Here is a 15,502-nt window from a genome sequence, read left to right as displayed (position 1 = left end):
TATGCTAGAGAGGCAACAGAGGCGCGTCGCCGCAGTTGTTTTTTCATGTTGCAGGAGTTCGCCAGGAGGCCGTCGCTTGGCGGCGCCTGCAAGCTGGGAATTTTGCATGTCCCGTCTGGCTTTTCCATACGCAATTGGTGGAGGAAAAGGCGGACGATAAATGCGAAACCGATTCCCCTGGCGGCAAAGAAAACTTAAATAGTAGATAAGCCTGGGAAATGCTACTGCGGAACGAGTCCCCGTCAATCAGCTGCAATTGCTATCCGCCTGGCGGCTGCAGAGACGCGAAGAAACACTGTCGCTACGCCTGTCTATGGGGTACGGAGGCCTCGGCCTCCGTACCCCATAGGCCTGCGTGCCGGGGACGGGGAGTAGGGGCCTCCTACATCGGCGGAAAAATAAAGTTTTTAACTACAACGACAACAACAGGGAGAGGTCTATTGCTCAATATAAGTATGGTGCTATAGATCAGAGAGAGAAATGAGAAAGCGAGAGAGAGAGAGAGAGAGAGATAAAAACTTCATTCTGCTTGTGCAAGAAAGACCCCGGACACCAAGAGTGCCGCCGCGAATTAAGGCCGGCATAACCCGTGTCCGGTATCCCCCCCCCCCCCCCCCCCCCCCCTCGAGTATAACCTAAAGACCCCAACCAACCAAGAAAGAGAATGAGCCCTGCGCCGGTCTTACTTGCGTTTTGTCTCAGTTTGGAGCTATAATTTTATCCCTCAAAAATGATGAGTCAGCAGATCATGTATGCCAGCATACGCTTGTACGCGTCCCTAGTTCAGGATTGCGCAAGGTCCCATCGCCTCTCGAGCCCGCCAAGCGAGATCGAGCAGTGCCGCTGCACTGTAGTGCACGATGCGCAGCACTCATTTTCACTCCCACCTAATGCGACCTTGAAGGAAGCTAGCGATAAAGCTCACGCTCTAAAACAAGACATCCCCACACTGCACACTGCAGCAGCTGGCACACAGATACGTGACGAGCGCATTTTTTGCGCTTCATTTCCAGTAAAGATACTGAAACAAAAACTTGAACAAATTGTTACATTGCTTAGTGAAAACGTGCAGTTTTTAATAAAAGCTAATTAAATAAGTTTAGCAAGAAGAAATATATATATAAAAAACTTGACTCTAATATTTTTCTACGCGTATCCGTGATCATCATCATCAAAGCGCACCAGCCTGTCGATGCAAATGGTTGGTTGCGTGACAGGCTTGACAGGAAGTAACTGTCGAGCCGGGCGTTCTCGAACGAGTTACGTTTGTAAATGTGTTTGTCTTATATACTACAGAAAAGTTGTATAAAGTTGACCGCAAGATGGTAAGTCCAACACCGACTATAACGGGTCTTTCCGCAGCCTTTTTGCAGTGTAGCTGTTCGACTATTTTCGTGCGATAAAGCAAAGCGGAGTTATGGCGCCTCCGAATGCTTGCAGATGTTTCCACCACTGTGTTTCGGACTACAGGCTAGTCTTTAAAGGGTGCTGTATTCGTTAACTTGCCACATAAGAAGGTAAATATTTGTGGACGATTGGGCGCCGCCTTCTACCAACTGGTTTCGCGTTGTGTGTGAGGTGACGCTCGAGTTTCTCGTGGCCATACTTTCGGAGCATTCCAGGGCGTCCAGCATCACTGAATGCCACGTGTTTAGCTGCGCAGAGCGCGTAGTGAAATGAGGGGTTTTGCTGAGCATGTTCTGCTTTAGGTTTCTTTATTTAGCATGATGGCTGCCTTATGTTAACGCCTGAGCATTGTCATGCTCTGTCCGAACATCTCGCACCATGCCAACCTCCACCCCTGTTTTCTGGTAACGCTTTTCTTTGATCCCTTTTACCGCAAGCGTTTCTCTTGAAACATATTTAGCTTGTTCATTTCATTCGTACTTTCAGCCTGCCGTAGTAGCTTACAAAGTTTCAAAGAAACCAAAGGAACACTCGTAACATAAAAATTGCGAATAAAACAAGGTGTCACGAAAGGAAGTAGTATAGCAAGAAACAGGTAAAAAATGCCGACTTCAATTGCAACTCATGACACACAGTTGAAGCACAAGTGGTAATTATGCGGGTGGACTACTGCACACGAAGGCTTTCACGGCTTCGAACAAAGTCTTAGGTAATCACTTTCACAATGGAGTTGGGAAGGAGGTTCGGCTCATAAGTAACTGCTAGAAATAAGCAGGGATTGAAACAATGCATCGCTAGATCACGAAAGAAAAATAAATGCGCTGATTGGTCTTCACAGGTGAGAGTTAGTATGCCACTTTCACTGAGTTCCATTCACCCTTTTTTTCTTTTTTAAAGTGGCGTTGGTAAAAAGGTGTAGCAAAAAGGCCTTTACACGTGAAGTGTTCGGGATTTTTGCGAATCCACACTGCAGGCTTCATTTGGAACATTGCATACAGTATTCCAAATGGGCAATCAGCAGCGTTCAAGAGGCTCAGAAAATGTGAAAAGTTCTGGATGTCCACATGAGTGCATTTATAGCACTGTGGCTAATGGGCAGTGTTGAGATCTCAAAAGTGCAAACTTTGAAAACTGCACTTCAATGCATTTTTTATCTTTTTGTTTCTATTTTATTTACCTTGTTATTACAGTTGACTAAAATTGATATTAACCATTTGTTTCCCACAAAAGATGCCATTTATACTGTAAATAAGACTGCATTGTTTCTTCATTTTAAGCATTCAGCTTACCTTTGTCACCAGGGTGTAAAATGCCCTTCTCCTGGCTGATTGCCAGATAGGTATGAACTTGTTTCAGAAGTACTGAAGTAATTCACGAGTTTTTTCCCTAATGATGAGTTTGATGCCAATGACAGGAAAAATGCTGCTAATGTTGTCAGTTGCATTTTGCACAACTCTCCTCCTGGCTTTTCGTTAAATAATTCATTCTCTCTGAAAGTGTGACTTTTTCTTGCTTCTGGTTGCACCAGAAAGCCCAACAGTGTCTGGTGATGTGCACAATATTCAGTCTTGATCAACGCTTGCCAGTGATGTTTGTTCTGATTTCAAAGCTCTTGTTCATTGCATAGGTCCTTGCTAGTATTTGCAAATATCCTTGCTTTGAGGAGAGGCTCTCTCTACTGGGGCCCACCTTCATTGTGTCAGTGTGGTGGCAAGGTCATGTGGTACAGTTAATATTCTTTGTTGAGTTTCAGTTTATTAAAGACTTGATGTGGGCAGAAACTTGGTGCATGGTGGTATGCATGCATATCCTATGCATGGTACTGTCCTTGTAGAAAATATACAGCCCGAGTGGTTTGCTTCCAAGCTGTGTAACCAGAGTCATTATGCATTTCCAGTCTTTACAGTCTCGTAGGTGACGGCAAATCTCATCTTTGTCCTTCTCGAGATTAGGTATGAAATACCTAAGCTCCTCGAAGCAGCCCTGCGAGGGACTACAGAGCTTAAAAGGAAACCCCGTGGCCTGTATATTTTTGACAAAAACTTTACCATATCTCTTTGCATGCCAAATTAGATACTCTCTTTCTACTCAATGTAGTCAGTTACACTCTGTTTGGGGAATTTTTCTTTTTTCAGACAATTTCGGGTCAAACTTGGGTCTTTAGGAAATCTATGCATTTTTGGGGAATTCTAGGAAAAACATTAGTGCAGGGAACTTTTTTTTTTTGTTTCAAATACATTAGAAGGTAGATAAATAAATTGTTGCCTGGTTCCGTGGATATCAAGGTTGTATTCATAACATTGCAAAAATGAGGTTTTCCTCATCCTGCGTTCCCACAGCATGCCTTATTTTTGTCTTTCATGCAGTCATTTGGCATGAAGGTTTACTTGTTTAATAAGGCCACGCTTGTACAATGGTAGGTGTATTTCAGTAAAGGTAGAAAATAATAAGAATCGTTGCAATGAAATCTTCTGTAGGTAACAAAATTTGCTCCATCGTTTGGACCGAAAATCGCTTTTAGCATGCATGCATCCTTCGGCTGAATCGTAACCGATTCTATTATTGACAGTAACACTGTTCCATCAGCATTCTCTTTGCAGGGTACAAGCGTTGCGACCGATAAAAACAAGGCATAGGTTCGTTGTTGAGTTCCTCACACTGTCTGCATGTCTTTTTTTTCAGATGCAGTTTATGTTGCTGTTCAGCCGTCAGGGCAAGCTGCGGCTTCAGAAGTGGTACATCGCTCATCCAGACAAGTTGAAGAAGAAGATCACTCGTGAACTAGTCACGACCATTCTTGCCCGGAAGCCAAAGATGTGCTCCTTCCTCGAATGGAAGGATCTTAAAGTCGTCTACAAGCGGTACATATCTTAATGATTGTTTATTGTTGTTGAAGCTTCTGTCTCTCTCATTTAGAAGAAATTGCAAGATGCCACGACTTGTTTTAGTATGCTGGAAGGTTTGATTGGTTATAGGCTTTCTGGCCCATCGATATGACACTTCGCCATATTGTTACTGTGATCTATATGAGCAGAAGTTTGTGAGGTTTCCAGAGGTTTGTGATCATACATTTATGTCTTATTCTTGTTTTTAGCATGTTTAGCATGTTTATTTTTTTCACAACCTCAGTGGGAAGGGCTGAATGTTATTTGACGCATATGGACTAGTCAGACAGTAGTGACCATGTTTTTGATGCCATTTTTTTCTTTAATAATTGCTCTTTCAATTCATACTATAGCCGGTCTCGTATGCATCATGCTGGTCTTTCCGGTCAGCTGCACACTTTGAGTACTGTGTATTTATGGGTTAATGGGATGCAACACTACTTGTGGTAGTTGAGAAAGTGTCTTTTATACCCATTCAATCTGTGCCTCAGTTGCACTATTTTTTTCCATGTGCTTCTGCCACACATATAAATGAAAACATGCTTTGGCTTTGACTCCTTGCTGCTGACATTTTTAGTGCGTAGCACTACTAGCCGCAATCACGGATTTCGTCGGGGTCTATCCGAAGCCGCTCACTCTCTTTCTCTCTTCGTGAACTTGAAGCGGAGAAACAGAAGGTGGCTACGCACGCGTCTCAGCATTGAGGAGGTGGAGCAGCCGCAGAGCTGTAGTAGAAGCTTCTCTCTTTCTCTGTCCATCCATCTCTCCGTGTACTTGAGAGGAGGAAGGGAAAGTGGTGACGCCTACATCCCGCGATCTAACACTGAGGGGGCAGAGGCACAGCATGATGCACCCAGTTAGAGAGTAAGACAGTGAGAGAGGGGCGTCAGTTGCAGACGTGGCGGCCGCCCCAGTGCAGCGTTGCACAAGCGTGTGTGCGTTTGCTTTGCGTCGCAATGGACGAAGCCGGTCCATCTGGCATTGCGGCGCAGGTTCGCCGGGCTCACCAACGCCGGAACCGGGTAGGATCCGCCATCCGTTTTCGCAACCTCTGTTTGCGGGAGGTATGGCGCTGTGGGTCGCTGTGCCGCGGGGGGGTCGAGGGGCACTTGTCTACAAGTGAAGTGGTGGAAAAGCATCGAGTTCTTGTATTTTGTTGTGTGCGGCAAGCTTGAAGACTGTGCAGCACAGTTTGATGGGGAGGTGTTGGGCTCGGCTTGCCTGGAGTTTGGACAGTTGGCGCCAAACCAACTGAATTATGGGAAGAGCGGCCGGTTGCTGCAGGACAGAGTGTGTGCGCGTGTTTACAAGCCGGCCTCCCTTTCACAGAAGTGTCTCGGTTACGCACGTGGTCCGGTTCGGCGCTAACTGCTCTGTCTCTCGGTTTGAAAGGAAAGGGCGCGGAGGCCATAAATCTTCGAAACCCGGCGAAACACGGGCTGTGGAGAATGCGCGGCAGAGGGAGCTGCTTTCGGTGCCTTCTCGGGAAGATGCCTGGACATACGTCTCTTTGAAACCGCCGCCCGGGTGCAACTGACCAAAGGCAGCGATCGGAATGCTTGGGCCTTAGGTGTGTGTTGTGTGTTTTGGAAGCGCAACCGCCTCCGCTCTTTGTCTTTGTGACTGCTGGCCACCTCTTGCGTGAGCTGAGGGAAGGTTTTGGAGAGAGTGTAAATCGCTGAAGTGTATGCATGAAAGGTGTAGCGGAGATAAGCGGTGCTACGCACCTACTTCGTATTTGATTAACTGCTCAAATTGGCCATATTTTTTTTCCTCATTGTAATGGGTGCTATAGTGCTCACAGAGCTGTTGTAGATGCTGCAATTTATTTTGTGCATATTTGCTGAAGCACTTCTTTGTCATTTTGCCTTGGAAAGGATTAATGCTGCAGCCTGGGCTTTTTTCAGTGCGTTCAGTAATAAAGGATTTGTAGGTGTGATAATTTGCTTCGATGTAGTTAGCATTTCTGTGAATGGCCCAGTTAAAAAAAAACATGCTCCCTTACATGCACTGTTGTTCTCACTAGAACTTAAATCACCTGAAATGTGTCTGTTGTTTATGTTTGTGTGTGCATAAGTTCTGGTGTCAAAATATTGGGCGGCCCACTGATGATCCATGCTGTGGGGAACATAATAAGTGAACATATTCATCAAATACATGTTTCACTATTTAATTAGCACACCACATTATGGGTACTACTCTGCTGCGACATGCAGTTTGTGGGCTGGTTGCAACAGTGAATAATTTTTTTTTCCCTGTGCAGTCTGAGTTGCTGATTCTACTGTAAGTTATTCTAGTGTCGACAGGAAGAAGTACGAAAATTGGGATGGAGATAGCACTAGTCACAGCCTAATTGCAGTTAAGAAAGTGAAAATATGACTAGTAATGCTACATTTTCTCACAATCAGTTATTGCTCTCGAAGTAGAATGCAATGCGTGCTAATTACTGCAAAAACATTAGAAGCCCAACTGGGAGGGAAACGCAGCCTCAGTTAAAAAGGGGTCTCATAAGACCACCTGCAACAATCAATTTACTCTGTTAATTTATTTGAACAGAAATGGAATTAAATATCAGCCATCTGTTATCTGCTGTGACTGAGCTGGCAGGTGGCAGAGGGGAGACAAGGTAATCCCAGTTGGCAGGTGAGAGTATCTATCACAGATTGGTCAGTCACAGATTGGTGTGGCACACCAATCTATCACAGATTGGTGTGGCATCACGAGACCACGTGACATGGCCGAGTTGACAATTTTGGCCGGTGGCAGCTGACATGCCAGAGTGTTGGCAGGTGGCTGAGGTGTGTGACATTAGGAGACCACATGGCATGGCCAAGTTTGCAGATGGGGAGAGAGGTGGCAGTAGGTTGGATCCACAACCTTCCACAAGTGCAGGAAAGATAAAAGCAAAATGTTAAAAATATGTGTATGAGCATGTCAAGCTGCAGTGAAGGAAGCTTGCAGTAGCAACATTGCTTCTAATGCTGTTGTGTTCAGCTACCTATACTCACGGACAACTTCTTGTGGCTATGCAGTCAAGCCTGTGGGGGCGAAGCTTTCGTCGCAGTGTTAGTACAGCAAGTAGCTCTGGCATATCTGGCCTCAGTTAGGGTTTCGGTTTCAGTTCTGCCTTTACTTGAAATTATAGCTTTCGAGACACCAATGACGGAGAAATGTGTTTCTTTGCAATACTGAAGGCTCAATTGAACGAAACTTCGCAGTTAGTGAGTATTCCATGCTACATGCATTGCCGAAACGATCGCATTGCGAAAGCATACTGAAACCGGCGAGGAGAGACAGTAGAAACGGCCGACGTACACTTTGAGAGATTTCCGATAGATGGCACTGCCATCTTGTTTGCCCGCTGTAGTGTACTGATTTTAAAATGCACTGCACTAATTTTGTACTGCCTTGTATTGTAGTATAGTCATTGTGGGCGATTCTTCTGCCCGAGGTAGACGCAAGACACACACACACAGCGGGCCGTGGAAAAAACACCTTATCTCACTGTCCGTCCATGCATATGCAAGGGGTCAGGGGTCGTCGGGAGAGCAGCCAGGCAACGGCTAGCGGGAGATCCAAGAGTGAAGAGAGAGAGGCGACAGCGTGCGCCTCTCTTTATAGCCCCCGCACGGGACTGGTTATCCCAGAACAAGCAGGGAGAGCGAAGGGGTAAAGGGGCAGCGCTTCCTTCAGATGTGGCTGGCGCGGTCTCCACATCTTGAGATAATAAAAATGGGAATATTTCCATAATGGTATAATATTCCAGAGCACGATTCATGAAATTAATGAACAGACTATTTCCTGTTGTGCAGTGTTACTCTGCAGCCAAGCTGCAGAGCAACAAAAAGTCACAGAACGTAGGTGTCCCTATAATTTTTAGCTTTAGCTGGGAAAATGATCGCATGAGGCCTCTCAAGTTAAATTAGGGTCTTGAGTGAGTGCAACCTATTGATTCCTTACCATATGGCCTGTACACGGCGGCCTACCGTTCTGTGTTCTTTTTTCACAAAACACTGGAACACGATCCTGCCATTTTCTTTCGCAGTGCTATGTTTAAGGCCACAGGAAGGATGGTGGAATGAAAATAAGGAAAGAAACAGAAATGTACATCAGCATTGCTCTTTTGTACTTCTATTCTAGGTGCCTAATAAGAAATTCGAGTGGGAGAGCAGGTGCACTCGAAAGCACTTCGAAAAAGTGCTCTCAGACAAGCGGGCACCCTTCAGTGGGAGAGCAGGGGTAGAATCACTGGCTTTCAATGTTAGATGAGAGGGGCTTTTCCTCCTCTGAGAGCAGCCGAGTGCACTCCCGGCTGCTCTCTCGTCTAAGCGAGTGTAGAGCAAGTCACATGGCATAAAGTGTCATATCCGCGCAATCTTTTTTTTTTCTCTTGAGTCGGTGATGCTCAAAATGGCAGCTGCAAAGCGTCGACGCTCGGCATCAGGAGCGGAAAGCATTGCTTAGGTGCTGAATGCATGTTTGAGAGTCGCTGCTGGCGTCGAAAGGGCCAAAGGGGGCAAATTGCCGCGCTGTGATAACAAAGGCAAACAAAACAAGGGGTTCTTGATGGAGCGTTGGCCTCTCCTCGGGTTGAAACTGTCGCCACAGCGGTCAGGCGGAGAATGCTGGGGAGAGAAGTGCGGTAATATGGTCATGGCGCGCTGCTCTCGACACGCAGAGAGCATTCCTGTCGGGGGATAGTTACACCGTCGCTCGGGGTGCTCCTATACTGCTTTTCAATGCCCGGCGCCTCTGCTCTCGTCCCCCCAACCAAATGCACCGTAAGATTCCTTTTTTGGTGTGAGTTTGAGGCAAGGACCTGCCAGTGAACAGCTGTGGGTTATTGCAAAACTTCTCACCTGCACCTTCATTTTTACGTGCAGCATGTGTTACGTCTCTTTCCGGCGAGTTCCTGGGTGCATTGTCACAAAACGGTGGGAGTGTCTACTATTTGTGTCCATATACTAAGGGGGGGGGGGGGGGGGGGGCTGCAGATGCCTTCTCTGTGCGAAAAGGTCGCCCTGCCTGTGTGTTCCTGATCCCTTTTCCTTTCCTTGCAGGTACGCCAGCCTGTATTTCTGTTGTGCTGTAGAGCAGGTGGACAATGAGCTGCTGACTCTTGAAGTAATTCACCGATATGTGGAGCTGCTGGACAAGTATTTTGGAAGTGTGAGTGCGTTTTAAAGTAATTCACCGATATGTGGAGCTGCTGGACAAGTATTTTGGAAGTGTGAGTGCGTTTTAGTTGCAAAGAAATTTTTTTTTTTGCACTTTTTCAGCATCTATGCAGGGCTACCTGTTTTCCTTCCTTTTTACTTTTGCATCTGCTGCCACGGGATTGCAGGTGCCTTTTCATTTTGAAGTTATATTTCTTTTACGACTTCTACATTACTCAGCACATAGGCACAAAAAGGTGCGGTGAGGGCATCTGTGTTTATGCCATGCTTAGTGCTCATTTTCCACAGGTTTCCCAGTGCAGTGTAGCCTTTGTGTTCCGTTTGCATTACTAGCTTTGCTAGTTTACGTCTCTCTATAGCCTTGCGTAGCATTTGAATGGCTGGAAAAGGGGTTTGTTTGGATGCAGGCCACATGTGTAGCTTTTTTGCCCCAAGGCTCTTTGCTTTGTGTGCAATGGTTGAAGCAGTTGACACCAGGAAGCCTTGCAGAGCTTGGGGTCAGGCAGAGCACTGAAATTTTGTGCTTTCCTGCAAGAGCGGGAGAGAGGGTAAAAAAAAACCCACCTTATTAATGAGGTTGCATTCTAGTCCGCACAGCCTTATACAACAAGGCACATGCAAAAGCGCAACTTTTTATTGCGAAAGCAGTACTATACTAGGTAGAACCGTTCTTCACGGTAGCCCGTGGCTCGTCGTGCCGCTCGCCACTTGACTTTGAGCCACCGCCGCGCTTAAATCGCACCGTTGCCATAGCAACACCGTTGTCGTAGCAACACGACGTCCGCTCGCTATCTCGCCCTTGTGCTCACTCCGTTCCGTGGGGAGGGGGGGGGGAGGGGGTGAGTGTTCCGCGGGCAGAGGAAAGGAGGTGGCGCTTCGCGGATATAAGCGCGTCGCCTCAGTGGAATCAGCCTGCCATGAGATTTGAATTCACGTTACCTCTATGGTACGGGCAGGAGCTACCAACTCTGGTTGCTTCTTTCATATGGCCATTTGCCTTCTCGTTACCCCTGCGACATTCAGACACGTCCATATGGCTTGGTTGAAGCGTGACTTTATATGTGGGCTGGTAGCTTACGCTCTCGCGTCATATTTTTAAAGGATCAGCTTAAGTGCCCCGAATAATGTAGCACCTTACACTGATAGGGCGCGATAGGGGAATAATATAGCAGGCAGAAGAAGCTTCCGCCGTTGCTTTCGCAACTAGGATTAACCAGAGCTAAACCACAACTATTTTTTTTGGTTGATTGTGGGACTGTGGAAAGACCACTTATTTCATGGTAAAATGAGTATTGTTTAGTTTACGATTATCTTGTATCAAAGGGTGAGCATGGAATGAATTGCTCTTGAGTCACCAGTGGACAACGTAGCAGGGTGCTGTACCGTGTTGGCTTATTGGTGCTTTTATGCACATTGTCTTTGGCAAAAGGCTTTTGAGACTGCGGTAGAAGTAGGCTGGCATTAGGGCGGCAGGCTGTAGTCACCAGCCTACATTAGCCTCAAGGACAACCTGCTTAACGTGAACCTGTGCGGCCGCTGTGCTTCTTTGGATGACGATGATAGCATAAAGTTAGGGAAGAGAAGAAGGTGAGAGTGAAAGAAGAAAGAGGTGCCACAGTGGAAGGCTACAGGATAATTTCGACAGCCTGGGGACCCTTAACTTGCACCGACATCGCACGGCACATGGACCCCTTTGCATTTTGCCTCCATCAAATGCGGTCGCTGTGGTAAGGTTCGAACTGAGCCAGCATTGTTTGCTACCTGTTGTGAGTCTCTGCCTTGGTGTCTCAGCGGTTAGGGTGCTTGAATACTGATTCCAGGGACATGGGTTAAATATTGGTTGTGGCTGCTTCTATTTGGCGAAGGCAAGGTGCCCATGTGCTGCGTGGTCTCATTACACATTAAGCAGCTATGACAGTGGTATCATTAAAGTGTATAATCATTAGGGTTGTTTATATTTGGGTTTTACGCTTGTTCGAATTCAGGGTGTAAAAATTGGGCACCATTTTTCAACTTGATAATAGGAAAGAAATTATACTTTTCATGGAAACATCTGAAATTGGGCTTTTGGGTTAAGAACTTGAAAAAATTTTTTCAACGTTTTTTCAGTGGGAGGGTGACAATTATGGCTATGTTTCAAGCTGGCAATCAGAGAGAAAAACTGGAGTTGTCAAGAAAGTACAGTAAAAGCTCGTTAATTCAAATTCCACGGGGCCGCCAGGCCAGTTTGAATTAACCAAAATTCGAACTAATGAAAGTGAGCAAAAATGAAGGCGTTTGATGCGCGGAGGGCACGAAAAACATTTATTTAGCAAAAAAGTCTTACCATCTTCTGCTTCTTCTCTCTGAGGGCTACCGTACTCACTCGGTCTTCTAGCATGCGAATGCAACGCAGGGAGTCTTCTTCCCCCTCTTCAAAGCTGAAGAAAAGGCGCGCGACATTCAGCGCTCCCATAACTTCTGCCGCGGATGGACGCACGGGCTCTTGCTCCTCGTCGTCGTCCTCGTCTTCTGCCTCTTCTGGGACAGACTGCTCCCCAACAATTTCAGCGACAATGTCCTCATCACTTAGGGCACCGCACACTGCTGCATCGCTGTCTACTCCAACGTAATCATCAAAACTGACGTCCTGCAGCACAGCACGCACAGCCGCAGGCAGAGGCTCCGGACTCCCATCGTCGCCACTTTCTTTCATACTTCCGGCAGCAAAGCCACAGTGGTGGAAGCAGTTTGCAATTGTGGACGGCGTGACCTGCTCCCATGCACGCACCAACATGTGCATTGCTGTGAGCAATGTGATGGTGCTGGTCTTCTGGTTTCCAGTGCACAAAGTCATGCGCTCGATCATGTGGCGCCTATAGAAACATTTGATGTTTCTGATCACCCCCTGATCCATCGGCTGCAAGGCCGCAGTCGTGTTGGCGGGCAAAAAGACGAGCCTTGTGGCTTTCAGCTCGGCGTCAACTTTGTGTGCCGAGCAGTTATCCACAATGAGGAGAACTTGACGCTTCCCTAGCTCCATCCTCCGATCGAATTTCAAGAGCCATTTTTTAAACAATTCGCCCGTCATCCACGCCTTGCTGTTGGCGGAGTATTCCGTCGGCAGCGTCCTAATGTTCTTGAAACATCTAGGCTTATGTGCCTTGCCGACAACAAAAAGAGGGACCTTCTCCGTCCCGGTCATATTAGCGGCGACCAGAACAGTAATCCGCTCTTTGCTTCGCTTGCCGCCAGCGCAGCTGTCCCCTTTAAATGTTACTGTTCTGTCGGGCTGGAGCTTATAAAACAAAGCCGTCTCATCAGCATTGAATATATCATGTGCCGAGTAGCTTTCTAAGTACTGCTGCAGAGCACCGCTTCGCCACGTGGCACAAATTTCTGCATCCACTTCTTTGGCTTCTCCAGACAACACCCGGAAGACAAGATTATGTCTGTCTCTAAAGCGGTGAAACCGTCCTTCGGAGGCGACAAAATCTTCTACATTCAAGCGCAGGGCGAAATCGGCCGCCTTCGCCATGATAATTGGGCCGCTCAGTGGAATGTCAGCGCTTCTCATTTCTTTCACCCACGTGATCACAGCGGTCTCAATTTCCGGATACTTGGCTAACCGAAGCCTTTTTCTGTTGCTGGCGAAATCTTCGGCTTCATAGGCATCCTCGATGGCCTTCCTATTTCGGACGTACGTTGACAACGTGCTTGGTGGAATCCCGTGCTTTTTCGCGATTTCCACTTTGCTGGCCTTCCGTTCATCCACCTCGCGTAAAATAGCCACTTTCTCCTTCACCGTCTTGGCACAGTATTTCCCACGCGAACACATCTCGCGGACACAAGCTCACAACAAGCGGCGTGCAAAATGAGGGCTCACGAAATGCAACACGAAACCATGGTCGATAACACTAAAACGTCGTTCCTCGAAGGAGTCGCGGCAGGAAAGACTGTTTAGTACTTGTTCCAGCACCCTAGCGGCGCCCCGATGGTTGTGCCATCTATCGTTCTGCCGTGAAAGCTTCCAACGATGGTTTTTAACAGTGCCGCTTGGCGGCGCGCAGTTCGAATTATGGGTGGCGGCGCCAATTTTTGAGTGAATTAACGAGCTGTTACGCGCATAGACTTCTATGCACTGCGGACCGGACCACGATGACTATTTCGAATTATCCAAAATTTCGAATTAACGAGTTGTGAATTAACGAGCTTTCACTGTATACCAGAATTTCGCATTAGTTTGGTAATAAATGATTACTGGCAGTAAAGAGGCAGGACGGACAAGGTTTGGGATGTTAAAGGGACACTGCAGCGGTTTTCAAATGTGCCAATACTATAGATTTTTGAAGCAGATTATTTGTTGATCATGTCTGTGAAGTTATTTTTTCGATTATGCATAAAACACCCGTGCAATCGCCCACTTAAAGCGCGCAGCTCAAATCTCCGGTGTCCCGCGCGAATGCTACAGAGGAGAAAGCAGAGAGAGAAACCTTGCTTCACCGTCCGTAGTGACGTCACTTTGAGGAGCCAGAGACATTCAGAGCCAACGGAGGGAGCATTCAGCATGCGCTGTTCTTCTTGCGTGCGTTGCGGATGTACAAAACATGTCAACGTAGTGCTGTGCACCTGATACAACACAGCTGTGCATGGGTTCGGATGCACGAACAGCTGTGGATGTGATGTCATCTGCCATCGTGTCAAAAGCTCTCGACGTAATGCGGCGCTGCCGAGAAGAGAGACACATTCAAGCGGACCAACGGAAACACACTACTCGAAGCATTTTCTTGACTGTGACTACATGCAATTTGTTCTTAATGCGATTTCTATAGGGGCTTTGTCTAAAAGGCATGGATGAACTATGACGCTGTTCCTTCTATTTCCTCGCAGAATATAGTCGTGCCAGTCACCAATTCCTAGAACCGCGTTTATTACAAGAAGAAAAGGGAGGTGTACTTCATAGTTTCATTACTTTCCGACTAATCGGGTCTCATTTGTATGTGATCCGTTGCATTTAGCGATCTGTCCACGGAGTGGAATCTCGCGATGGGATGGGCAGAAGGCATCAAGGGAATGTTCGTAGTTCCATTACTTTCTGACTATTCAGGTCTTATTTGTATGTGATCTGTTGCATTTAGCGCTAATTACTATCTGTCCACGGAGGGGAATCTCGCGATAGGATGGGCAGAAGGCATCAACGCATGGTTGTATTCGTGTCTCGTTTTTTTATTATTATTTTTTTTTTGCGCAAAGCTTCGTGCAACGGTTGCTGTGCTAAACATCTGACAACTCATCAGTAGCACGGGCTGATGATCTTAGCGAACAAGCAGATGATTAAGAGGAGCCCACTGTTGTGTCGCAACTAGGTTGTGATGGCTTCGCGAGATCCTTTCCAGCACAGCACGTCAGATATGTTCGTGGAACCCCTGTGGGAATATTATTAGAAGATAAGATGTGTACCGCTCAGCTGTGAATGGGCAGTCCCAGATATGGAGCGCACTGAAGGCGGTTTCCATCAGTGCGTCCAAGCAAGCAATCAATCATCGAACTTGTTCATATATGACCTTGTGATTTTGCACCTGTTGCTGCCTCGGAACTGAAAACGACGAGGCTCTTGTAAGAAATCACATTTCGGAACGTGGTTTTCTCATGAAGGTATGGGTGCGGTGGAGCTGCAGTTTGACTTTCAGCATACGTCAGCCGGCAATTCACTAAATGCATATTGTGAGCGTATGATAAAAGGGAAAAGTTCTCTTTGTCTTCTAAGTGTCGCATGACTCAAACAGCATTCTGCGCGTATTTGACTTGGTCTGCAGCACAATGGCCCGTAAATGCCTCGCATGTATTGCAGAGCTCGGCAACTGCCCTTTGCTTATTGTTCATTTGTCTTGTGGCAGCTGTGTACTGCTTCATCCTTCCTATAAAATTCTTAATTTTCCCAAAGTACGATGCCTGGCACTCAAAACAGGATTTGGTATTCCACGCCTTGGATTCTTTTTTCACAACGACTTTTGGGGGGGGGGCTGAGACTGAGGTAGTGGGCTAGTGCATTGT

The 15,502-nt window shown here is 46.8% G+C and overlaps 1 protein-coding gene across 3 annotated transcripts in view; it reads left to right on the top strand.

The window, feature by feature from the left end:
- The first annotated feature begins 1,186 nt into the window (after positions 1-1,186).
- Positions 1,187-15,502, top strand: part of AP-1sigma (AP-1 complex subunit sigma-2) — a 38,944-nt gene continuing 24,628 nt past the window's right edge. For all 3 annotated transcript variants that reach the window (XM_084595346.1, XM_084595347.1, XM_084595345.1), the window contains exons 1-3: positions 1,187-1,325; positions 4,090-4,268; positions 9,353-9,461. In XM_084595346.1, coding sequence (XP_084451472.1) covers positions 1,323-1,325; positions 4,090-4,268; positions 9,353-9,461 — 291 coding nt within the window. In that variant the 5' untranslated portion in view covers positions 1,187-1,322. The remainder of the gene's footprint in view (positions 1,326-4,089; positions 4,269-9,352; positions 9,462-15,502) is intronic.

The sequence above is a fragment of the Amblyomma maculatum genome, chromosome 2 (genome assembly GCF_055883805.1).
Source record: "Amblyomma maculatum isolate TAMU_Amacu chromosome 2, ASM5588380v1, whole genome shotgun sequence".
NCBI classification, from domain to species: domain Eukaryota; kingdom Metazoa; phylum Arthropoda; class Arachnida; order Ixodida; family Ixodidae; genus Amblyomma; species Amblyomma maculatum.
The sequence above is the reverse complement of the archived record's forward strand: the minus strand, read 5'-3'. Positions and strand labels throughout refer to the sequence as shown.